This window comes from Pseudoliparis swirei, chromosome 2 (genome assembly GCF_029220125.1).
Source record: "Pseudoliparis swirei isolate HS2019 ecotype Mariana Trench chromosome 2, NWPU_hadal_v1, whole genome shotgun sequence".
NCBI classification, from domain to species: Eukaryota; Metazoa; Chordata; class Actinopteri; order Perciformes; family Liparidae; genus Pseudoliparis; species Pseudoliparis swirei.
Window position 1 is genome coordinate 24,422,465 of NC_079389.1, and position 25,696 is coordinate 24,448,160.

At 48.3% G+C, this 25,696-nt stretch overlaps 1 protein-coding gene across 10 annotated transcripts in view; it reads left to right on the forward strand.

Moving 5' to 3' along the window:
- LOC130205291 (titin-like) overlaps nucleotides 1-25,696 on the forward strand; it is a 126,826-nt gene that overhangs the window by 68,359 nt on the left and 32,771 nt on the right. For all 10 annotated transcript variants that reach the window (XM_056432563.1, XM_056432613.1, XM_056432572.1 and 7 more), the window contains 17 exons: nucleotides 103-399; nucleotides 481-783; nucleotides 1,034-1,333; nucleotides 1,424-1,711; nucleotides 1,808-2,110; nucleotides 2,260-2,562; nucleotides 2,653-2,958; nucleotides 3,797-4,084; nucleotides 4,457-4,747; nucleotides 5,227-5,514; nucleotides 5,602-6,189; nucleotides 6,450-6,554; nucleotides 6,645-6,842; nucleotides 6,986-7,282; nucleotides 7,397-7,984; nucleotides 8,100-8,402; nucleotides 8,536-25,629. In XM_056432563.1, the coding sequence (XP_056288538.1) occupies nucleotides 103-399; nucleotides 481-783; nucleotides 1,034-1,333; nucleotides 1,424-1,711; nucleotides 1,808-2,110; nucleotides 2,260-2,562; nucleotides 2,653-2,958; nucleotides 3,797-4,084; nucleotides 4,457-4,747; nucleotides 5,227-5,514; nucleotides 5,602-6,189; nucleotides 6,450-6,554; nucleotides 6,645-6,842; nucleotides 6,986-7,282; nucleotides 7,397-7,984; nucleotides 8,100-8,402; nucleotides 8,536-25,629 (22,140 nt within the window). The remainder of the gene's footprint in view (nucleotides 1-102; nucleotides 400-480; nucleotides 784-1,033; nucleotides 1,334-1,423; nucleotides 1,712-1,807; nucleotides 2,111-2,259; nucleotides 2,563-2,652; nucleotides 2,959-3,796; nucleotides 4,085-4,456; nucleotides 4,748-5,226; nucleotides 5,515-5,601; nucleotides 6,190-6,449; nucleotides 6,555-6,644; nucleotides 6,843-6,985; nucleotides 7,283-7,396; nucleotides 7,985-8,099; nucleotides 8,403-8,535; nucleotides 25,630-25,696) is intronic.

Sequence of the window (25,696 nt, forward strand, 5' to 3'; positions counted from 1 at the left end):
TCTAAACTGGGAAGATACGGATGATACTTGAAATGTGAATTTGAATAACAATAATAATAGGTGTGTTCATTCACAATAATAACTCTTCCTGTGTCACTGCAGACATCCCTGGACCCCCTGAAGCTCTAGAGGTCACCGAGGTGGACATCGATGCCTGCACGCTGCTCTGGAACTCTCCTCAGGAGAATGGCGGCAGCAACATCACCAACTATATTGTGGAGAAGTGTGACGTCAGCCAGGGCGACTGGGTCCCCGTAACCGCATCCTGCACCAACACCAGCTTCAGAGTGACCAAACTGACATACGGCAAAGAGTATGGCTTCCGAGTCCGCGCTGAGAACAGGTTTGGCGTCTCCGCGCCCATCTACTCCGAGAAGATGATTGCCAGACATCCATTTGGTGAGTGTGAGCCCAACCATTGCTTGTAATCGATATTACAGCAATGACACGATGTACTAACCGTTTAGTTTTTGCTCATAGATCCTCCCAGCGAGCCTATTAACCTGCAGATCAACAAAATCAACAAGGACTTTGTCATCCTGTCATGGGAGAGTCCCAGCAGCGACGGAGGAACCCCCATCACTGGGTATTGCGTTGAAAAGAAGGAGAGGAACAGCATCCTGTGGGTGAAGGCCAACGAGTGCTTGGTCAAAGCCACGCAGTACACCTGCACCGGCCTGATCGAGGGCGTGGAGTACATCTTCAGGGTGTCGGCGCTCAACCTGGCTGGACAGGGAAAACCTTCCAAACAGACAGACTTGATCACCGCTAGGACTGCTATCGGTACGATGGATTTTAACTTTATAAACATGATAAAATAGGAAATCAAAAATACTGATTCCACTTCCTTGTTATTTTTCTCAACTAGTTTCTTAAAAGAATAAAAGAGCCTCTTTTATCTTGAAAGGCTAACATATTACTTCTTATTTCCTGAAATCTTCCCCAGTTCCCCAAGCCGGTTCTTGTTCACTCACCTTGTTTTTTGTTCGGACCGCATAACTGAGTCAACGATTCTTTGTTTCTCCCCATTCAGACCAACCGGGCAAACCCGAGGTCATGGATGTGACCAAACACTCGGTCTCATTGGTCTGGAGCCGCCCCAAGCACGACGGAGGCAGCAAGCTGATTGGCTACTACATGGAGTACACAAAGCTTCCAGAGGACAAGTGGACGCGGTGCAACGCTAACTGCCTGAACATCCAGACGGAGAGCTACGTGGTGAGCGGCCTGGAGGAAGGCCAGCAGTACCGGTTCAGAGTCATCGCCAAGACCGCCGTCAACATCAGCCAGCCGTCCGAGCCGTCGGACCCCATCGCTGTCATCGCACACAACGGTACGCCTCCACACAGAAAGGAAGCCTGTGGCTGAGAGATACAATGATTGGCTTACAATGATGATTGTTCTCTCTTCTTCTCCTGTGCAGTTCCTCCTCGTGTGGAGCTGGGCCTCAACATGAAGAACCTGATTGTGGTGAAAGCCGGAGAGAATGTCACCCTGGATGCTGAGGTGTTCGGCAAGCCGCTGCCAAAGGTGAGCTGGAAAAGAGACGGAGCGCCTCTGGTCCTCATCGAGGGGATGAAGATGGCCCAGAAGAAACATGTCCACCTGTTGGAGCTCTACTGCGTTACCAGGAAGGAGTCTGGAGACTACACCATCACAGCTGAGAACATCAATGGCTCTAAGTACGCCAGCATCAAGGTCAAGGTGCTCGGTAAGTTAGATTTAATCATCTATGAATAAAGTCTTTTGTCTAAGCAAGCATTTTAAGTATTCAGAGGAAGTTCATCTTCCCCTCTTCTCCCTGCAGACAAACCAGGCCCTCCAGCCTCAGTGAAAGCTGCAAAGGTGTTTGCCGACCGCGTTAAGGTGCGCTGGGAGCCCCCGCTCGCTGATGGCGGCTCCGAGATCACCAACTACATAATCGAGAAGCGTGAGACCAGCAGGGCCAACTGGGCGCTGGTCTCCGCTAACATCCAAGGACACATCACCGACTGCCAAGTGGACAAACTCATCGAGGGACATGAGTACGAGTTCAGAGTCAGTGCAGAGAACCAGTATGGCACTGGAGACCACAGAATGACCGACCCCGTCATGGTCAAGAACCCGTATGGTACGTTCAGACCAGTTGTCTTCATACTTGATACATGATAACGATCATGTGTCAAGTATGAGTTGATAAACAGCTTTACTCACGTGTTTCTGAGGCAGCACCTTCTGCTTGTCAAACACTGACGGTGTCGACCTCGACTCTTCCTCCAGATGTTCCCGGTCCATGTGAGCCGCCGGTCATCACCAACATTACCAAGAACTCCATGTCGGTGAGCTGGAAGGCCCCTGCCAACGACGGCAAGGCGACCATCCTCGGCTACATGGTGGAGAAACGTGAGGCCACTGAGCTGACCTGGGCCAAGGTCAACCGCCGGCCGGTCATCGACAGGACCATCAAGGCCATTCAGCTGACCGAGGGCTCTGAGTACGAGTTCAGAGTCATCGCCATGAACAAGGCCGGTCTGGGCAAACCCAGTGACGCCTCCAACGGGGCACTGGCTGTGGACCCCGTCTGTAAGTCTCTGCTTCAAACGCGACTTCGTCAAATGATCTCTGTTCAACAGATGCGAGGATAATAATGAATGTGTCACGATAATTCTCCAGATCCTCCCGGCCCACCTGCGTTCCCCAAGGTGGTGGACTCCACCAAGAGCTCCATCAGCCTCAGCTGGACCAAACCGGCATACGACGGTGGCTGTGAAATCATCGGCTACCTGGTCGAGTGCAAGCGAGTCGAGGCCGAGCACTGGAGCAAGTGTAACATCCCGAAGAAGCTCCAGATCACCAAGTTCCTGATGACCGGCCTGATGGACGGCACTGAATACCAGTTCAGAGTCCTCGCCGTCAACAAGATCGGCTTCAGCGAGCCCAGCGACGTCCCTGGAAACCACATGCCCAAAGACATCCTGAGTACGTCCCCCCACTGACCAGCTTTAGCTCTAAGGGGCGGCTTTAGCTCAGTGGGGTAAGAGGGCCGTCCTGCAACCGCATGGTTGTGGGTTCGATCCCCGCTCTCCCCATTAGTTGCAAGTCGAAGTGTCCTTGAGCAAGGCACTGAACCCCCAGTTGCTTCCCGGGCGCTTCACCGCAGCCCACTGCTCCTTAATAACCAAGGATGGGTTAAATGCAGAGAACTAATTTCCCCTTGGGGATTAATAAAAGTGTATATTCTATTCTATTATACTTTATTTTGATTAATAACCTCAAATTCTCACTCTTACACCATTGAGAGAATCATGTACAGATGTTTCATGAATCATCAAGGAAATAAGTAGACAGAAGCTGAGTAAGACGATGCCGGGTGGCTGCTTTCATAATGAGTTTCAACAAACAATCCTCAGAATTGTACTTTTCACTAATTTCCAGCTAGGGCTAACACGTGTGGTTATCCTGGTGTTGTCCACTAGGGGAATGAAACAATGTTGTTGCTAGTTATTGGTTAATCCCAGATTGTTTGACAGTAAACACCAAATAGTTACATTTTTATTTGACTTTTTAAATGTTTTTTCATAATCAACATGTATTTTCAGGAATAATATTTTTTACGAACTTGATTAACTTACGCCAACTATCTGCTGGCTCACGCAACAGCCTTAAAATAACACGCAGTCGGTTGCAGAAAGTCACGTCCTGCTGCTAAAAGACTGAAACGACTAACAACACATTGTTAGAATAAATAAAGAATATAGGGGCTGACTCATTATCTATTAGTAAAGGTTTGATTCTCACGTAATCGTTTGTCCTCCAGTCGCTCCTGAAGCTGAGCTGGATGCCGACCTCAGAAAGGTTTTGCATCTCCGCGCCGGCGTCACCATGAGGCTGTACGTCCCGCTGAGGGGACGCCCGGCACCGAAGGTGACGTGGTCGAAAGTGGACGCCACCCTGAAGGACCGGCAGGGCGTGCTGATCAAGACGTCAGAGTGGGACACGCTGCTGATGATCGAGGACGTCAACAGATACGACGCTGGCAAATATGTGCTGTCGCTGGAGAACAGCAGCGGCTCCAAGAGCTACACCATCGTGGTCAAGGTCCTCGGTAAGGGAACAGGAAACACGATCAGGCAAAGGAAGTGGAACACCCAGTGAGCGTGCGTTTGGTACAGGCGAAAAGAAATCACGCTAAATTCAAAAATACAGTTCCTTCTATGAACCGGTAAATATCGATTTGGAGAAACGTTAACTTGATGTCGTCCAATTTAAATGTATTTATTTATTTTTATCTGAATTCCACCAAAACTGTGCTTGCTGGAACAGTGAATTTAGATTTTGTAAAAAGTTAGATCAAAATCTTTTGTTTTGAGCAATGTGTTTGATTAAGATAAAAACGGGGTTATTAAAAATGTGCAGTCACGAAACGGCTACAAAAAGTCTGCCGAGAAATCAAGTGAATAAATGAAACCTCCCTCAGATTCTCCGGGGCCGCCCATGAACCTGATCGTGAAGGAGACCTCCAGGAGCCACGCCTGCATCACCTGGGACGCCCCGCTGATCGACGGCGGCAGCCCCGTCAAGAGCTACGTGGTAGAGAAGCGCCTGGCCGAGAGGAAGGCCTGGACCTGCGTGGCCACGGACTGCTGCAAGATCTCCTTCAGGGTCACCAACCTGGAGGCCGGACAGGCCTACTGCTTCAGGGTGCTGGCCGAAAACTCCTACGGCATCGGGGAGGGCTGCGAGACCGCCGGCAGCGTCCGGGCCTCAGGTAGCTGCAAGAGTGTGTGTGTGTGTGTGTGTGTGTATATATACATGTATATATATATATACATATGTATATATATATATATATATATAGTATGAGAGGACTCAACTCTAAGAGCAGAACCATGGGGGTTTTCAGGTTTGTAATGTACAGGATTACAGCAGCAAACAGGGTAAAGTGCACACAAGAGACAAAAAAAAAGAAGGTATTATTTACAGTATTTTTAATAAGATGTTTTGAATTGCTTATAAGCAATTAAAAACATTTTATTAAAAAGACTGTAAAGAATCCACAAAAACTGAAATATGATTTATACAGGCCAATTAACTTATTGCTTATTGCTTGATACTGCACAGGTTTTAAGAATTCTGATACTATCTGAAACTAAAAGACAAAGAACAAAAAAGCTCCACATCTTATTCAAATCGACAGTCGACGTTGACCTCATGTTCGGTCTTACCTCCTCCGTCCTCCCCCTTCAGAGCAACCTGGTCCAGTGACGGACTTCAGAGCCCAGAAGACCACCAAGGACTCGATCGTCCTGGGCTGGAAGAAGCCCACCAGCGACGGTGGAAGCCACGTCTCTGCGTACATCCTGGAGCAGAGTGAAGGCGAGCAGAAGTGGAATCAGATCATGAAGGGGAAGAACTCTTCCCACACCATCAGCGAGCTGACCGAGGGCAAGGAGTACTTGTTCAGAGTCAAAGCGCTCAATGAGTCCGGAGAGGGACCGCCCACCGAGCTCACCGTTGTTGCCAAGGACCAGTTTGGTAAGACCAGTTGGACCAGATGTTGTTTTAATGAAGTTAGTAATTGGAGGAGAACCTCATATTCTGTGTCTTTGCTTCGGGTTTCAGTGGCACCTGACTGCAACTTGAGTGCTCTGCATGACGGCTGCTGCGTGGTGAAGGAAGGCAGCACCACGCGTATCAACATCCCGGTGTCCGGAGTGCCTCTGCCCACCGCCACCTGGAAGAAAGGCGACGCGTTGATTGGCGAGACCGGCCGAATGTGCGTGGAGGCATCTCACGGCGTCACCACTCTGCTGATCAGAGACTGCCAGAGAGGAGACGCCGAGACCTACAACGTCAACGTCAGGAACAGCGCCGGCTCCAAGGACGGCAAGTTCCAGCTGAAGGTGGTGGGCAAGCCCGGCGTCTGCACCGGACCCATCAAGTTTGATGAGATCACCGCCGACGGCATCACCCTGGAGTGGGCACCGCCCAAAGATGACGGCGGCGCCGAGGTGTCCAACTACATCGTGGAGAAGAGGAGGGCGATGGACAACAAGTGGGCCACAGTGGCCTCAGCCATCCAGAAGACCACGATGAGGGTGATCCGGCTCCACGATGGAGTGGAGTACATCTTCAGAGTGTTTGCTGAGAACAAGTATGGAGTCGGAGAATATCTGAGGTCTGACGCAGTCATCGCCCAGCATCCATTTAGTGAGTATCTCATTCCTGAGGCGCCACATGGCTTTTAGAGTTGCTCGGTTTTTGTAAAGGAGTTTTTATAAAAACAGATTAAAATGCATAAGTTAGAAATTCAGTTTTTGTGTTCAGGGACAGAGTTTAAATACAAATTATTGAGATGAATACTGTCACATGTGAAGGATGTTATGGTAACAGCTTCGTGAAGACATAGTAAAGTGTGATCAGACACTAGTGTGAAGAACTTTGTTAATTTCTCTCTCTGCTTCCTCCAGATGTGCCCGAGGCGCCTGCTCCTCCAGAAATAATGAGCATCCGCCACGAGTCGGCCATCTTGACTTGGGATGATCCAAAGGACACCGGCGGTTCCCCAATTACTGGTAACAGACTGTGATGGATATCAGTGTGGAGATAAGCAAATGGCAAACAGCAGGAATCAAGACCAACGGATTTGTTCTGTTTCTCTTTAGGATATCATGTGGAGTTCAAGGAGAGGAACAGTCTGATGTGGAAAAGAGCCTCGAAGACTCCTCTGAGAGTGAAGGAGTGCCGAGTCACTGGCCTGATAGAGGGTCTGGAGTACGAGTTCAGGGTGATGGCCATGAACATGGCCGGCCTTGGAAGGCCAAGCAGGGTCACTGAGGGTGTGGTTGCCCTCGACCCCATTGGTGAGTTCGCTGCTTTTATTTCTCCTCATGTGAAAACTAAAATTCTCCTTTTGTAACTCCATTTTTTCTTACAATAATAAATACTTGAATGGAACTTTTTTTGTATCTGTACGTTTCAATGGTTTTTTTCTGTGTTCTGTTAGATCCTCCTGGCAAGCCTGAAGTGATTAATGTCACCAGGACCACGGTCACTCTGATGTGGACTGTTCCCAAATATGACGGCGGTCACAAGCTGACGGGCTACATGGTGGAGAAGCTGGAAGCTGGTGGTAAGGCCTGGATGAAGGCCAATCATGTCAACATCCAGGGCTGTGCCTTCACCGTCACTGACCTGACGGAGGGATCCCAATATCAGTTCAGGATCAGGGCTAAGAATGCTGCTGGAGCTATCAGTGTTCCCTCAGAGGCGACTGAGCTTCTGACCTGCAAGGATGAGTATGGTAAGTGGGAGTTGTGAACCAATTTGGGTTGATCAGCACTTAAAACATGAAGTGTGCAGCTCCTTTTTTATTTTTAGACAATTACAATGAAACTTTCTTTTGTCTTCTCTGCAGAGCCCCCGACCATCACAATTGATTCAGACATGAAGGACGGTGTATCAGTCAAGGCAGGAGACACCATCATCATCTCAGCCTCCAAGATTTTGGGCAAACCTCCACCAACTGCTGTCTGGTCGAAGGGAGGACGAGAGTTGAAGAGTTCTGATATCATCACCATCACCAGCACCCCCACCTCCTCCACTGTGGCTATCAAGTACGCAAGCAGGAAGAACACAGGAGAGTACACCATCACCGCCAGCAATCCCTTTGGCATTAAGGAAGAACATGTAAAGGTGAAGGTCCTGGATGTGCCTGGACCATCAGGCCCCATCGAAGCCAGTAACATTTCAGCTGAGAAGTGTACTCTGACCTGGCTTCCACCAGACGAGGATGGAGGCTTCCCCATCAAGTCCTACATCCTTGAGAAGAGAGAGACCAGCCGCCTGCAGTGGACCAAGGTCGCTGAAAACGTCATCGACTGCCGATATGTAGCCGCCAAACTGATCAAGGGCAACGAGTACATCTTTAGAGTGTTTGCTGTGAACCATTATGGCATCGGAGACTCAAGCCAGTCTTGTCCAATCAAAATGATTGACAGTTACCGTAAGTTTATTTGGTTTACATATAATTATAGTTGTATGATATTTAAGAGAAAAATCTGTTTTAATAGAGCAGAGCATAACTAACATAAATGTTCTTACATACTTTGTTTCTCCAGGCCCACCAGGCCCACCTTCAATCCCAGAGATCGATAACATCAGTAGGAACGCTATCACCATTTCATGGAGGAGACCAGTTCAGGACGGTGGAAGTGACATTGGAGGATATTGTGTAGAGAGGAAAGAGAAGAAGGGAATGAGATGGGTGAGAGCCAGTAAGAGGACGGTCCCTGACCTGCGCTGCAAGGTGCAAGGCCTCACTGAGGGAGTAGAGTATGAGTTTAGGGTCACTGCTGAGAACAAGGCTGGATTTGGCGAGCCAAGTGAGCCATCAGCACCTGTGATGACCAAGGATATTGTTTGTAAGTCAAACTAGACACGTCACTTTATTATGGATCATATTTTAAGATAGGAGTGTTGCTTGTCCAGAAAAGTCTGAAAATTAACATCAAGCACCCACATTTCTATTTCTAAATGTTTTCTCTTGTTTATTAGATCCACCTGGTCCCCCATCCAACGCCAGAATTACAGACACTACAAAGACCACAGCCACCTTTGTCTGGGGCCGACCCCACTATGATGGTGGTCTTGAAGTAAAAGGATATATCGTTGAGTACAAAAAGGAAGGGCACGATGATTGGGAGGTGGAGACACAGTATCCATTGAAAGCTACTGAATATGTCATTGGTAAACTTCAAAAGGGAGGCAAATACCACTTCAGAGTCACCGCCTTAAACTCAGAGGGAGTTGGCGAGCCTGCTGAGATTGAGAATGTGATTGAACTGGTGGACCAGGAGACGCTGCCAGACTTTGAGCTGGATGCTGAACTCAGGAAAACCCTGGTGGTCAGGTGCCGCGCTTCAATTCGTATGTTTGTTCCCATCAGGGGTCGCCCTGTTCCTGAAGTAACCTGGAGCAAAGATGACACCAACCTGAAAACACGTGCACACATTGACACCACAGAGTCCTACACTCTACTGGTTATTCCTGACTGCACCAGATACGACGCTGGAAAGTACAACCTGTGTCTCGAGAACGTTGCTGGGAAGAAGACCGGCTTTGTTAATGTGAAGGTTTTGGACACACCAGGACCACCAGTCAACGTCAAGCCTAGAGAGATTACCAAGAATAGCCTCACCCTCCAGTGGGAAATCCCTATTATCGATGGTGGTTCTAAGATTTGCAACTACGTTATTGAAAAGAGGGAGGCCACCAGGAAGGCCTACACAGTAATTAGCACTACGTGGCAGAAATGCTCCTTCAAGTTTACAGACCTTGAGGAGGGATCTTACTACTACTTCCGTATCTCTGCTGAGAATGACCTGGGCGTAGGTGAGCCTGCTGAATCCCCTGAGCCAATCAGGGTGTCTCAGGCCCCCTTAGCACCAGAGAACTTGTACGTCACAGATGTGTCATCTGACAGTGCTAGTCTGGCATGGGCCAAGCCTCTTCATGATTGTGGCAGCTTGATCACCGGATATGTCATTGAGTGCCAGAAGAAGGACACTGACCAGTGGGTTCATGTGGACACCATGAAGGCTCTGGACTACACTGTCACAGATCTGATTGAGGGCGCAGAATATATCTTCCGCATAATGGCTGTCAATGCATCAGGCAGGAGTGACCCACGTGAGAGCAGGCCTGCTATTATCAGAGAGCAGGCATCCGCTCCTTCCTTTGACCTGCGTGGAGTCTACCAGATGACAGTAACCGCCAAAGCAGGCGATCGCGTCAAGGTGGAGATTCCAGTGCTCGGTAAACCCAGACCTGTGGTTTCCTGGAAGAAGGGAAACATTGGGCTCAAGGAGACCCAAAGAATCAACATTGAAACCACACCAACGTCAACTATCCTCAACATTGGTGAGATCAAGAGGACTGATGGAGGCCAGTATTCCATGACTGGAAGGAACATGCTGGGTACAGTGACTGAGATTATTACAGTCCTGGTCCACGATATTCCTGGTGCTCCCACTGGTCCCATAAAGCTGGAAGAGGTTTCATGCGATTATGTTCTCATGTCTTGGGAGGCACCAGAGAATGATGGAGGCGTTCCCATCAACAACTATATTGTTGAAATGCGGGAGACTACCGGTACTTCCTGGATGGAGTTGGCAGCTACAGTGATCCGCACCACATTCAAGGCAGCCCGACTCAACACTGGAACCCAATATCAGTTCCGTGTCAAGGCCCAGAACAGATATGGCGTTGGACCAAGCATTGTCTCTGAACCAGTGGTGGCTGCATATCCATTTGATGTGCCAGGCCAGCCAGGCACTCCGGTGGTCACATCTTTCAACAAAGATGCGATGACTCTGAGCTGGAATGAGCCTTCCTCTAATGGAGGCAGTGTCATCCTTGGCTATCACGTGGACAGAAAAGAGAAAAACAGCATTCTGTGGCAGAGAACCAGCAAAGCAATTGTTGTCGGAAATATCTTCAAATCAACAGGCCTCGTTGATGGAATCGGTTATGAACACCGCGTCATTGCTGAAAACATGGCTGGACTCAGCAAACCAAGCAAACCCTCTGAGACCATTTATGCTTTGGACCCAGTTGACCCACCAGGCAGACCTGTGGCCCTGAATATCACCAGACATGAGGTGACAGTGTCGTGGACCAAACCAGAGGGAGATGGTGGATTTTCTATCACTGGATACACTGTAGAGAGGAGAGAGATGCCCAATGGGCGCTGGCTTAAAGCCAACTTTAACAACATCCTGGAAACCATCTATACAGTCAGTGGGCTGATCGAAGATGCAACTTATGAATTCCGTGTGTTTGCAAGAAACTCAGCTGGTGCTGTCAGTGCTCCATCCCAGTCATCAGAGGCAATCACATGCAGAGATGACATTGAAGAGCCCAAGCTTGATGTTGATTCATCGTATAGCAGCAATGTTGTTGTCATGGCAGGAGAGTTGTTCAAGCTGGAGGCCAGTGTGACTGGCAGGCCAATCCCATGTCTGGTATGGACAAAGGAAGGAAAGGAGCTTGAGGATACAGGCAAGATAGAGATAAAGACAACTGACTTCCACACAACTCTAATGGTCAAAGACTCCCTAAGGAGGGACGGCGGTGCTTTTACACTCACCGCCAGCAATCCCGGTGGCTTTGCCAACTTCACCTTCAATGTCAAGGTGCTCGACAGACCTGGGCCACCAGACTCCCTCACTATTTCTGATGTCGCTGCTGAGAAATGTGTCCTTAACTGGCTACATCCAACACATGACGGTGGTGCCAAGATCGAGTACTTTATCATCCAGAGGCGAGAGACCAGTAGATTGGCATGGACAAACGTGGCCACAGAGCTCCAGGCAAACAGGTTCAAGGTCACCAAGCTCATAAAGGGCAATGAATACGTCTTCAGGGTCATGGCTGTTAATAAGTATGGCGTGGGTGAGCCTCTGGAGTCTGAACCTATCATCTGTGCCAATCCATATGTCCCCAGTGACCCACCACAGCAGCCTGAAGTCACAACCATTACCAAGGACTCCATGGTTGTCTGCTGGGAGCGCCCTGAACACGATGGAGGCAGCAGATTAGACACCTATATAATTGAGAGAAGAGATAAGACTGGTCTGCGCTGGGTGAAATGCAACAAGAGGACTGTAACTGACCTGCGCTTTAAGGCTTCTGGCCTCACACCAGGACATGAATATGAATTTAGAGTTTTTGCTGAGAATAATGCTGGCCTAAGCCAGCCTAGTCTTTCCAGTCCATTCTACAAAGCTGTAGATACCATCTTCCAGCCTGGACCTCCAGGGAACCCCAGAGTGCTGGACACAACCAAGTCTTCCATTACGCTTTCCTGGAATAAGCCTGTCTACGATGGTGGTTCTGAAATCACTGGCTACATTGTGGAGACTTGCCTTCCTGAGGAGGATGAGTGGACAATACAGACTCCCAAGAAGGGATGGACAGCCACTTCCTTCACCATTACCAACTTAAAGGAAAACCAAGATTACAAAATCAACATCTGTGCCACTAATTGTGAGGGAGTGGGAGAACCCGCTGCTGTTCCTGGAGCCCCCAAGGCTGAAGACAGACTGCTTCCCCCAGAAATTGAACTTGGAGCAGATATGCGTAAGGTGGTCTGCATCAGAGCCTGTGGCACACTAAGGCTCTTTGTTCCTATCAAGGGGAGACCAGTACCTGAAGTTAAATGGTCAAGAGAGCACGGAGAATCCCTGGACAGAGCTAACATTGAAGTCACCTCATCATTCACCACTCTTCAGGTAGACAATGTTGACAGGTTTGATGCAGGTAAATACATGGTAACGGTGGAAAATGCCTCAGGAAGCAAAACAGCCTTTGTTAATGTCCGAGTGCTGGATACTCCTGGAGCCCCTCAAAATCTGTTTGTCAAGGAGATCACCAGAGATTCAGTTTCCCTCGTTTGGGATGCACCTCTCATTGATGGTGGCTCCAGAGTCCGCAACTACATTGTGGAGAAGCGAGAGTCAACCAGAAAGGCCTACTCAACAGTCTGTGCCAGCTGCCATAAGTCCAGTTGGAAAATTGGAGAACTGGAGGAAGGAAAAATGTACTGCTTTAGAATTCTTGCTGAGAATGAATATGGCATTGGTCTCCCAATAGAGACTCTTGAAGCAATTAAAGTATCAGAGAAGCCCCTACCACCAGGCAAAGTGTCTCTTCTTGAAGTTACCAGCTCCAGTGTCACACTAACCTGGGAAAAGCCTGACTATGATGGTGGCAGCAGAATCACAGGCTACAATGTTGAGATGCAGGGTAAAGGCAGTGAGAAGTGGACCCAGGTCATGGTGGTAAAGACCACTGTGGCTCTTGTAGCTGGCCTTACACAAGGAGAGGAGTACATGTTCCGTATCTCAGCCACCAATGAAAAGGGAGTTAGTGATCCACGCGCTCTTAGTTTGCCTGTGGTGGCTAAAGACCTAGTCATCTCACCCACCTTCAAACTGCTTTTCAGTACGTTCAGTGTGCTAGCAGGAGATGATCTGAAGATAGATGTTCCATATGCTGCCTGTCCAAAGGCTACAGCTACTTGGCTCAAAGATGGCATTCTTCTCAAGGAGACAACAAGAGTTAATGCTGAAGCCACAGACAAAAACCTTCTCCTGGTTATTAAGGAGGCTTGCAGAGATGATGTGGGCGCATACACTATCAAACTGACCAACACAATTGGAGAAGCATCTACAGACCTCAGTGTCATTGTTCTAGATAAGCCTTGTCCCCCAACTGGCCCAATTAAGCTGGATGAGGTCACTGCTGACAGCATGGTCTTGTCCTGGAATCCACCAGAGTATGACGGTGGATGTGCCATCAGCAATTACGTTGTTGAGAAGAGAGACACATCTACCACTAACTGGCAGATTGTTTCAGCCACTGTGGCCAGAACCACGATCAAGGCAGCCCGTCTGAAGACTGGAGTCGAGTACCAGTTTAGGATTGCTGCAGAGAATAGATATGGCAAGTCCTCTGTACTGTTCTCTGAAACCATTGTTGCTCAGTATCCATTTGATGCGCCCGGCTCACCCCATTCTGTTGTGGTCCAGTCAGCCACCAATGAGAACATGGTGGTTGTATGGGCTACACCCAGCAATGATGGTGGGAGCAAAATTTTGGGCTACCACTTGGAGCTCAAGGAGAGAAACAGTATACTGTGGGTGAAACAGAACAAACAACTAATCCCAGAGACCAGATTTAAGGCTGTTGGCCTTGAGGAGGGTATTGAATATGAGTTCAGAGTCTATGCTGAGAACATTGTTGGCCTCAGCAAAGCCAGCAAACTGAGTGAAATGCAAGTGGCCAGAGATCCTTGTGACAGACCAGGAAAACCAGAGGCTGTCATTGTGACAAGAAACCGAGTGACACTCAGATGGGCCAAACCTGAGTATGACGGCGGCATCAAGATTACAGGCTATGTGGTTGAGAAGAAGGAAGGAGCCGGCCGCTGGATGAAAGCTAGTTTTGCCAACGTCCTTGAGACTGAATTTGTTGTTACAGGACTTACTGAAGATCAGATTTATGAGTTCCGTGTCATCGCAAGGAATGCAGCAAGTGTCTCCAGCCAGCCCTCTGATTCTACTGGAACTATTACTGCTAGGGATGAGGTGGATCCACCCAAGATTGACTTAGAAGCTAAGTACTCCCAGGCTGTGGTGGTAAATGCTGGAGAAACATTCAGGCTCGAGGCTGCCATTTCTGGTAAGCCTGTGCCCACAGTATACTGGCGGAAGGAGGGCCAAGAGATTGCTGAAGCAGCACGCCTAGAGGTCAAGAACACAGACTTTACAGCTTGCATAGTGGTTAAAGAAGCTATCCGTGTTGATGGAGGTCAGTACACTTTGCTGGTAAAGAATGTTGGAGGAGAGAAATCCGTTAACATTAATGTCAAGGTCCTGGACAGACCAGGTCCACCCGATGGCCCCATCTCCATCTATGGGGTCACCAGTGAAAAATGCTCCATTGCCTGGAAATCTCCCCTTCAAGATGGAGGTAGCGATATTTCCCATTACATTGTTGAGAGGAGGGAAACCAGCCGACTGGTTTGGACTGTAGTTGAACAAAAAGTTCAGACACTGAACCTGAAGATCACAAAACTTGTTCCTGGTAATGAGTACATCTTCAGAGTGATTCCAGTCAACAAATATGGTGTTGGTGAGCCTCTGGAATCTGAGCCGATCATTGCCAAAAATCAATTTGTTACTCCCAATGCACCGACAGATGTAGAAGTCTCCACAATCACCAAAGACTCAATGGTGGTGACCTGGGATAGACCAACTAATGATGGTGGCAGCGCTATTCAGGGATACATTGTTGAGAAACGGGACAAGGATGGTGTGAGATGGACCAGGTGCAACAAGCGCACAGTGTGTGAGCTGCGCTTCAGAGTGACAGGGCTCCTTGAAAACCACAGCTATGAATTCAGAGTTTCTGCTGAAAATTCTGCGGGTGTTGGCAAACCTAGTGAACCAACAATATATGACAAAGCATTGGATCCAATCTTCACAGCAGGCCCACCAAACAATCCCAAGGTGGTGGACACATCTAGGTCGACTGTTTCTCTGACATGGGGAAAACCCATCTATGATGGTGGCTGTGAGATTCAGGCTTACATTGTTGAGGCCTGCAATGTAGCAACTGACGAGTGGTTTATGTGCACTCCTCCAAGCGGAATCACAAACACCAAGTTCACAGTGACAAAGCTTCTGGAGAAGCACGAATACCAATTCAGAGTGTGCGCCATCAACAAAGTTGGTATTGGAGAGCATGCTGATATTGCAGGAAAGATTCTGCTGGAGGAAAAGCTTGAGGCTCCTGATCTTGAATTGGATAATGATATGAGAAAGATGATCAACATTAGATCAGCAAGCACCCTCAGGCTGTTTGTTCCTGTGAGAGGTCGTCCAGCTCCTGAGGTGAAATGGGGGAAGGCTGAGGGCGCGATCAAGGAGACAGCCCTGATTGACAATACAAGCAGCTATGCTTCACTTGTCATTGAGAATGTTGACAGATTTGACACTGGCAAGTACACCCTGACTGCAGAGAATGCCAGCGGAGTGAAGTCAGTCTTCATTAGTGTCAGAGTTTTGGATTCACCTGGTCCACCAGCTAACTTTTTGGTGAAAGAGATTACCAAGAATTCCGTCACTCTCACATGGGAGCCTCCACATCTGGATGGCGGCTCAAAGATTAAGCATTACATTGTTGAGAAGCGTGAGAGTACAAGGAAAGTGTATTCTCCCATCACCACCTGCAACAAGATGTCATGGAAGGTTGAGCCTTTGCCAGAGGGCGGAATCTTCTTCTTCAGAGTCCTGGCTGAGAATGAATATGGGCTGGGTCTCCCTGCTAAAACCTTAGAACCAATTAAGATATCTGAAAAGCCTCAGCCACCTGGTAAAGTCAGTGTTGTTGACGTCACCTGTAGCTCCGTAACTCTCTCCTGGGAGAAGCCTGAACATGACGGTGGCAGTAGGATCAGTTGCTATGAAGTTGAATTGGCTCCTAAGGACAGCGAAACCTGGTCTCTGTGCGCCAGTGGGAAAGCCCTGGAGACTGTAGTGACAAATCTGCACAAGGGAGAGGAGTACCAGTTCAGAGTTTTTGCTGTAAACAGCAAGGGCAAAAGTGACCCCAGACAACTGGCTCAATCAGTTGTAGCTAAAGACCTTGTGATTGAGCCTTCTGTTAGGCCCCAAATGAGCACCTACAGTGTCCAGGTGGGGTATGACCTCAAGATTGAAGTCCCAGTTGCTGGTCATCCAAAGCCAAGCATCAGTTGGACCAAGGAAGGAGCAGCCCTTAAGCAGACCACCAGAGTCAATGTCACTGACTCAGCACGTCACACTACTCTCACCATAAAAGATGCTATCAGAGATGATGAAGGCATGTACAGCATCAATATTGTCAATTCCCTTGGTTCCAAGGATGCCACTATTGAGGTGATAACCCTGGACAAACCAGGCCCACCAACAGGCCCTGTCAACTTTGAGGATGTCAGTGCTGAAGGTATGACTCTTAACTGGGAACCTCCTATATATACAGGTGGCTGCCCAATCTCTAACTATGTGGTTGAGAAGAGAGACACAACAACAACCAACTGGGTGGTCTTATCTGCCACTCTGGCAAGGACCATGCTAAAAGTGAGCAATTTGAAGACAGGCAGTGAATACCAGTTCAGAATCTATGCAGAGAACAAATATGGAAAGAGTTATGCAATTGATTCAGCGCCTATTGTCGCTCAGTATCCGTTCCAGGAGCCTGGCCCATCAGGAACACCATTTGTGGCTACATACTCTAAAGACTATATGGTGGTTGAGTGGCACAAACCCCCATCGGATGGCGGCAGTGCCATTTTGGGCTACCATCTGGAACGAAAGGAGAAGAACAGTATCCTCTGGACCAAGATCAATAAAATGCTCATCCAAGACTGCAGGTTCAAATCTACTCCTCTTGAGGAAGGCATTGAGTACGAATACAGAGTCTATGCTGAGAATATTGTTGGCATCGGAAAATGCAGCAAAGTCTCTGAGGTGTATGTAGCCCGTGACCCATGCTATCCTCCTGGCCTTCCTGAGGCAGTGATTGTGACCAGGCACTCAGTGAAGCTGAAGTGGACCGCTCCAGAGTATAATGGTGGAAGCTTAATTACTGGCTATGTAGTGGAGAAACGTGACCTTCCTGAGGGAAAGTGGATGAAGGCCAGCTTTGCAAACGTCATTGAACATGAGTTCACAGTTACTGGTCTGACAGAACACAGTAAATATGATTTCAGAGTAATTGCAAGGAATGCAGCTGGAGCTGTCAGCAAGCCCTCTGAGAGCACAGGATCCATCACAGCCATGGATGAAATTGACCCACCTAAGTGTGAGACAGATCCCATGTACAACCAGACCATTGTTATCAATGCTGGAGAGACTTTCAGTTTGGAGGCCTGTGTGGAAGGAAAACCCATCCCCACAGCCCAGTGGTTCAGAGGAAATATTGAAGTTGAAAACTCAGCAAGAGCTGAGATCAAAAACACAGATTTTAAGGCGTTGCTCATTGTGAAGGATGCCATCAGAGTGGATGGTGGACAGTACACACTGGTTCTGACTAATGTGGCTGGAACTAAGACTGTCCCATTCAGTGTGAAGGTCCTGGACAGACCAGGACCCTCAGAAGGACCTCTTACTGTCAGCAATGTCACTGAGGAAAAGTGCTCCCTCTCATGGTTGCCCCCCAGGCACGATGGAGGAGCTAACATTTCTCATTACGTCATTCAGAAGAGAGAAACCAGCCGCCTGGCATGGACTTTAGTCTCCGGTGACTGTGGAGCTACCATGTTCAAGGTTACCAAACTGTTGAAGGGCAATGAGTACATCTTCAGAATATTGGCTGTCAACAAATACGGAACGGGCGAGCCTCTTGAATCAGTGCCAGTTATGATGAAAAATCCATTTGTTCCCCCTGGCTCACCTGAGGAGCTTGAGATCACAAACATTACCAGAGACTCAATGACTGTCTGCTGGAACCGCCCTCAGGCAACTGGAGGCAGTGAGATTGCTGGTTACATTGTTGAGAAGAGAGACAGAGCTGGAGTGAGATGGACAAAGTGCAACAAACGCAGTGTGACAGACTTACGTTTCAGAGTAACAGGACTGACTGAGGACCATGAATATGAATTCAGGGTATCTGCTGAGAATGTAGCTGGAGTGGGTCAGCCAAGCCCACCTACATCCTACCTCAAAGCCTGTGACCCTTCCTTTGAACCGGGCTGCCCCTCCAATGCCCATGTGGTCAATTTGACTAAAGACACCATTAGTGTGGCCTGGCACCGGCCTATCTATGATGGTGGTTGTGAGATTCAAGGATACGCTGTGGAGATTACGAAGGCTGATGAGGAGGAGTGGGGCATATACACTCCACCCTCTGGAGTTAATGCTACCAAGTTTACCATCACTAAGTTGATAGAGCACCAGGAATACAAGGTGCGTATATGTGCCATCAACAAGCTGGGTGTTGGTGAGCCCACCGAGATCGAGGGAGTCGTGAAACCATTAGATAAGCTTGATCCTCCAGAGATGTTTCTGGATGCACAGCTCAGGAAGGGAATAGTTGTCCGAGCAGGAGGCTCAATGAGAATCTGTGTTCCATTCAAAGGCCATCCTACTCCTGAGATCAGCTGGGCCAAGGAGGATGGAGCACTGCCCACAAAAGCTCAGATAGACTCTGGTGAAGAATACTCACAGCTCTCCATTGACATCTGTGACAAATACGATGCTGGAAAATACATCCTCAACTTGGAAAATAGTGCTGGCACCAAATCAGCCTTTGTTTCTGTTAAAGTTCTGGACACTCCGGGAGCCCCTGTAAATCTGACAGTAAAAGACGTTAAGAGGGAAAGTGTCACTCTGACCTGGGAGCCTCCTCTTATTGATGGAGGTTCAAGAATCAAGAATTACTTGGTTGAAAAGCGTGAGTCAACCAGAAATGTTTACTCTAGCGTGGACAACAAGTGCACAAAGACAAGCTACCGTATCACTGGCCTCACTGAGGGAACTATCTACTATTTCAGAATCTTAGCGGAGAATGAGTTTGGTGTTGGAAAGCAAGCTGAGACAGAACACTCAGTGAAGACCTCTGAGCCTCCTCTATCAGTTGGTAAAGTCACTTTGACTGAAGTGACCAAAACCTCCGCCTCCTTCTCCTGGGAGAAGCCAGACCATGATGGCGGCAGCAGGATCATAGGCTACTACATTGAGATGCAGCCTGTGGGTTTAGAAGAATGGGTGGTGGCCGCCACAACCAAAACGTGTGAGGGCACTGTCACAAGCCTAAGTTCGGGGCATGAGTACCTCTTTAGAGTCTCAGCTTTCAATGAAAAGGGCAGGAGTGACCCCAGGGCTCTGGCTGCCCCAGTCACTGCTAAAGATGTGACTATGAAGCCCGGATTCAAGATGGCATTCAACACTTACAGTGTACAGAATGGTGATGATCTGAAGATTGAGATTCCAGTGATTGGGCGCCCTGTTCCCAAGGTTGAATGGAAAAAGTATGGACAAGCTCTTAAGGAGACAACTAGACTAAATGTATCCAGCGGACTTTCATCTACTAAGTTGTGCATCAAGGATGCAAATAAGGACGACTCGGGTAAATACACCATCACAGCCACCAGCAATGTTGGAACAGCTACAGAGGAGATAACTGTCATCATTCTTGAAAAGCCTGGCCCACCCACAGGCCCTTTGAAGATTGAGGAGGTGAGCTCCAATTATGTGTCCCTCTCCTGGGAGCCACCAGTGTATACTGGAGGCTGTCAGATAAACAACTACATTGTGGAGAAGAGAGATACGACCACGACAGCATGGCAGATTGTGTCTGCTACTATTGCCAGATCAACCATCAAAGTCACCAACCTAAAGACTGGAATTGAGTATCAATTCAGAGTGTCTGCTGAGAATAGATATGGAAAGAGTTCTGCCATTGTCTCATCCAATGTTATTGCTCAATATCCATTCAGTGAGCCTGATGCTCCTGGAGCACCAATTGTTTCTGCTGCAACAAAGGAAAACATGGTTGTTGAATGGAAAGCTCCCACCAACAACGGAGGCAGTCCAGTCTTAGGCTATCACTTTGAGAGAAAGGAGAAAAACAGCCTCTTGTGGACTAAACTCAACAAGCTTCTAATCCCAGACACGCGTTTCAAGACTTCAGAGCTGGAAGAAGGTATTGAGTATGAATTCAGAGTTTATGCTGAGAATATTGCTGGACTCAGCCCAGTTAGTAAGGTGTCTGAGAGCACAGTAGCTAGGGACCCCTGTGACCCACCGGGCACTCCTGAGGCCATTAATATCACCAGAAATTATGTGACGCTTCAGTGGACAAGGCCACAGTATGATGGAGGCAGTGCAATCACTGGCTATGTGATTGAAAGGAAGAAGCAGCCAGATACTCGCTGGATGAAGACCAGCTTCGCCAACATTCTTAATACCCAGCACACAGTGACTGGTCTGACTGAAGACTGTGTTTATGAGTACAGAGTCATTGCCAGGAACGCTGCTGGAATTTTCAGCCGTCCTTCTCAGAGCACAGGAGAGATTACTGCCAAAGATGAAATTGAAGCTCCAGAAGTCACAATGGATTCAAAATTCAAGGATATGACTGTTGTTAGTGCTGGTGAGACATTTGTCATTGATGCCGACTATACTGGCAAGCCTCTGCCTGAAGTAATTTGGTTAAAGGATGGAAAAGAGATTGACCAAACCACACCAAGAATGGAGGTCAAGACCACCCTCACACGAACCATCCTCACAGTCAAGGATTGCATCAGAGTGGATGGTGGCCACTATTACCTCAAACTTGTCAATGTAGGAGGAGTCAAGATGGTCCCAGTTAATGTCAAAGTTCTGGATAGACCTGGTTCTCCAGATGGCCCGCTAGAAGTTAAAGGGGTCACAGCTGAGAAATGTTATCTGCACTGGAACCATCCCTCACATGATGGTGGAGCAAGCATCTCTCACTACATCATTGAGAAGAGAGAGACCAGTCGTTTGTCATGGACTATGATTGAGCCCAAGATCCAGGCCATCAGCTACAAAATCACAAAACTGCTGCCCGGCAATGAATACATCTTTAGAGTTACTGCTGTGAATAAATATGGTGTTGGTGAACCTTTGGAGTCCGAGCCTGTTATTGCTCGTAACCCCTTCACCACTCCCAGTGCACCGTCAACCCCAGAGACCAGCGCTATCACTCGGGACTCCATTGTGCTTACATGGGAGAGACCAGAGCATAATGGAGGAGCTGAGATTGAAGGATATATCCTTGAAAAACGTGATATGGATGGCATCAGATGGACTAAGTGCAATAAGAAGAGACTGAGTGACCTGAGATTCAGATGCACTGGCCTCACAGAGGGCCACTCCTATGAATTCAGGATCTCGGCTGAAAATGCTGGTGGTGTGGGAAAGCCTAGTGCACCAACTGAATACATCAAAGCCTGTGATGCCATTTATCCACCAGGATCTCCAAACAACCCCAAAGTCACCGGCCATTCAAGCACCACAGTGTCCCTGTCCTGGTCCAGACCTATCTATGATGGTGGAGCTCAGATAAGCGGATATGTTGTTGAAAGGAAAGAGGCAGCAGATGATGAATGGATCACTTGCACACCACACACTGGTGTTCAGGCCACACAATACACTGTGAAGCATCTGAAGGAGAATGCAGAGTATAACTTCCGCATCTGTGCCATTAACTGTGAGGGAGTAGGAGACCATGTGGACCTACTTGGGTCTGTGATCGCTGCAGAAAAGCTTGAGGCACCTGAAATTGAACTAGATGCTGACCTGAGGAAGATGGTCAATGTTCGTGCGACTGCCTCCTTGCGTCTGTTTGTGCCAATCAGAGGAAAGCCAGAGCCAGAGGTCAGATGGTCAAAGGCCGATGGCACTTTGAATGAGCGTGCCCAGATTGAAGTCACAACCTCTTACACAATGCTGGTGATCGAGAATGTCGATAGATTCGACACTGGTAAATATGTACTGAACCTTGAGAACCTCAGTGGTTCTAAATCAGCCTTTATCAATGTCAGAGTTCTGGACTCCCCGAGCGCTCCTACCAACCTGGTGGTTAAGGATGTAAAAAGAACTTCTGTCTCTATCTCCTGGGAGCCTCCTTCAATAGATGGTGGGGCTAAGATATCGCACTATATTGTGGAGAAAAGAGAGCAGAAGAGAATGGCTTTCACTAGTGTTTGCACCAGCTGTGTGAGGAACTCTTACCTTATTTCTGACCTGCAAGAGGGAGGCCGATACTATTTCCGTGTGTTGGCTGTGAACGAGCTTGGAGTAGGTCTGCCTGCCTCCACAGATCAAGTCAAGGTGGCCGAGGCTCCTTTGCCTCCTGGGAAGATTGTCCTGGTTGATGTAACTCGTCATACAGTCTCTCTTTCCTGGGAGAAACCTGATCATGACGGAGGCAGCAAGATCACAAACTTTATTGTTGAGATGCAGCCAAAGGGAGATGACAAATGGTCCGTATGCAGTGAAGTCAAAGCACTGGAAGCTACTATTGGTGGACTCACAACTGGAGAGGAATATTCCTTCCGGGTGATTTCTGTGAATGCTAAGGGGAGGAGTGATGCTAAGCCTCTGGCTACCCCTGTGGTTGTGAAGGACATTACGATGCTGCCCATCGCCAACCTGTTGTACGACACATACAGTGTAAACGCAGGAGATGACCTGAAGGTTGATGTTCCATTCAGAGGCCGACCTCAGCCTGAAGTTTCCTGGAAGAAGGATGGCCAAGTGCTTAAGCAGACAACACGGGTCAATGTTCTTACTTCCAAGACCTCATCCAAGATTTTCATCAAGGATGCAACCAAGGAGGATGTAGGAAAGTATTTGATTACTCTGACAAACTCAGTTGGCACCAACACAGCTGAAATATCAGTTATAATCCTGGACAAACCGGGCCCACCCAGCAACATTAAGATGGATGAGGTGAGTGCTGACTTCATCTCTCTTTCTTGGGATCCGCCAACCTATGATGGTGGATGCCAAATTAACAACTATGTTGTGGAGAAAAGAGACACTACCACAACCTCATGGCAGATTGTTTCAGCAACAGTAGCCAGAACATCAATCAAGGTGTCTCGTCTCAATCAGGGTACAGAGTATCAATTCCGTATTGTAGCTGAGAACCGTTACGGCAAGAGTTCAGCTCTTGACTCTACTCCCGTTATTGCACAGTATCCATTTGATTCTCCTGGTGCTCCAACCAACGTCCATGTTTCCCATGCCACCAAGTATGGCATGCTCGTGGTGTGGGGCAAACCTGCCACTGATGGTGGCAGCCCTGTAATTGGTTATCACATTGAATGCAAAGACCAAAGCAGCATCCTGTGGACCAAGGTCAACAGAGGTCTGCTGGCTGAGAACCAGTTTAAAATGACAGGCATTGAAGAAGGCCTACTGTATCAGTTTAGAGTCTATGCTGAGAATATGGCTGGAATTGGACCTTGCACTAAGGCATGTGACCCTGTGGCAGCCAGGGATCCATGTGAATCTCCACGTAACCTTAGAGTCACCAACATTACCAGGACCTCAGTTTCCCTCTTCTGGGAGAAGCCAGAGTATGATGGCGGAATAAAGATAACTGGGTACATTGTTGAGCGTAAAGAACTTCCCAGTGGCCGCTGGCTCAAATGCAACTTCACCAACTTGCAAGACACCTACTTTGATGTCACAGGCCTCACAGAAGATGTCCAATATGACTTCCACATCATCACTAAGAATTCTGCAGAGCTGTTAAGTGCTCCCTCAGAGAGCACTGGTCCCGTCACAGTCAAGGATGACGTTGACCCTCCCTCTATCACCATGGAAGATGAGTTCAGACAGCTGGTTGTGATTAAGGCTGGAGAGATCATTCGAATTGATGCTGAAATCACAGGCCGTCCACTACCAGTTGTATCATGGTCTAAGGATGGAAAGGAGATTGAGAAGGAGGCCAGGTGTGAAATCATGTCCACCAACTTCGCAACTACACTGATTGTCAGAGACGCAATCAGGAGAGACTCTGGCCAGTATGTCCTGACCTTGCACAATGTGGCAGGAACCAGGTCTGTGGCTATCAACTGTAAAGTTCTGGACAGACCTGGACCTTCATCAGGACCATTGGCAGTATCTGGCGTGACGGGTGAGAAATGCACCATAAATTGGGGCCCCCCTCAGGAGAACGGTGGTGCTGAAATCATGCACTACATTGTCGAAAAACGTGAGACCAGTCGGCTCACCTGGACTCTTGTCTTTGGTGACATGAAGGCAACCACCTGTAAAGTGACCAAGCTGCTCAAAGGAAATGAGTACATCTTCAGGGTCAGGGGAGTCAACAAATATGGGGATGGTGAAGCTCTGGAGAGTGAGCCAACAAAGGCCATAGATCCATTCACTGTGCCTGCCTCGCCTACTAATGTACAGGTCACTGCAATTACTAGTGAGGCAATGACCATCTGTTGGGAAAGACCCATTTCTGATGGTGGCAGCAGCATCTCTGGCTACGTCATTGAAAAGCGGGAGAAGACTGGCCTTCGCTGGTGCCGTGTCAACAAGAAGCCTGTTTATGACCTCAGAGTCAAAGCCTCACGCCTTTGTGTTGGCAGTGAGTATGAGTACAGAGTGTTTGCAGAGAATTCTGCTGGCCTCAGTGCTCCCAGCGTCCCTTGTCCACTCACAAAGGCTGAAGACCCACTGTTCCTCCCCTCACCTCCTGCTAAGCCGAAGATCATCGACTCTTCAAGGACAACAATCACCCTGTCATGGAATAAGCCACTCTTTGATGGTGGATCACCTGTAACGGGTTACAGAGTCAAATACAGGAACACCTTCGATGATGAATGGATTACTGGAGTCCAGAATACCAAGAACACAGAGTTCACAGTGGTGGGATTGACACCTGGGGCTGAATATGTGTTTGTTGTCAAGTCCATTAACAAGATTGGAGCCAGTGAGTCAAGTCCTGAATCTGACAAACAGGTCGCCACAGAAAGAGAGGAGGAGCCCGTCTTTGACATCAGCAATGACATGAGGAAGACTCTTATTGTGAAGGATGGTAGCTCATTCACCATGACAGTACCCTTCAGAGGCAAACCCATTCCCAGTGTTACATGGTCGAAGCCTGATATTGACCTTAGAGTTCGTGCTGTCATTGACACCACAGACACCTTCACCTCCATCACTTTAGAGAAAGCAACTCGCAATGACTCTGGCAAATACACCATCACTTTGTCCAGCGTAGCTGGAACCTCCTGCTTGACACTGCATGTCAGAGTCCTGGATTCCCCTGGACCTCCTGCCCATGTAGAGGTCAAAGACGTGACCAAGATCTCTGCTACAGTAACCTGGGACACTCCTGAGAATGAGGGAGGAGGACCAGTTAATAACTACCTTGTTGATATCCGTGAGGCCAGCCAAAAAGGCTGGACCAGGTTGACTGACGCTTGCAACAGACTGACATACAAGGTGATGGACGTGCTAGAGGGAGGAGTCTACTTCTTTAGAGTAACGGGCGAGAATGAGTACGGAGTTGGTGTTTCTGCTGAGACCAAAGAGGCAACCAAAATCACAGGTATTACATTTTAAGTAGATAATGTTCAATATTCTAATTGTCAGGGAATAGATAAACCCAGAATATT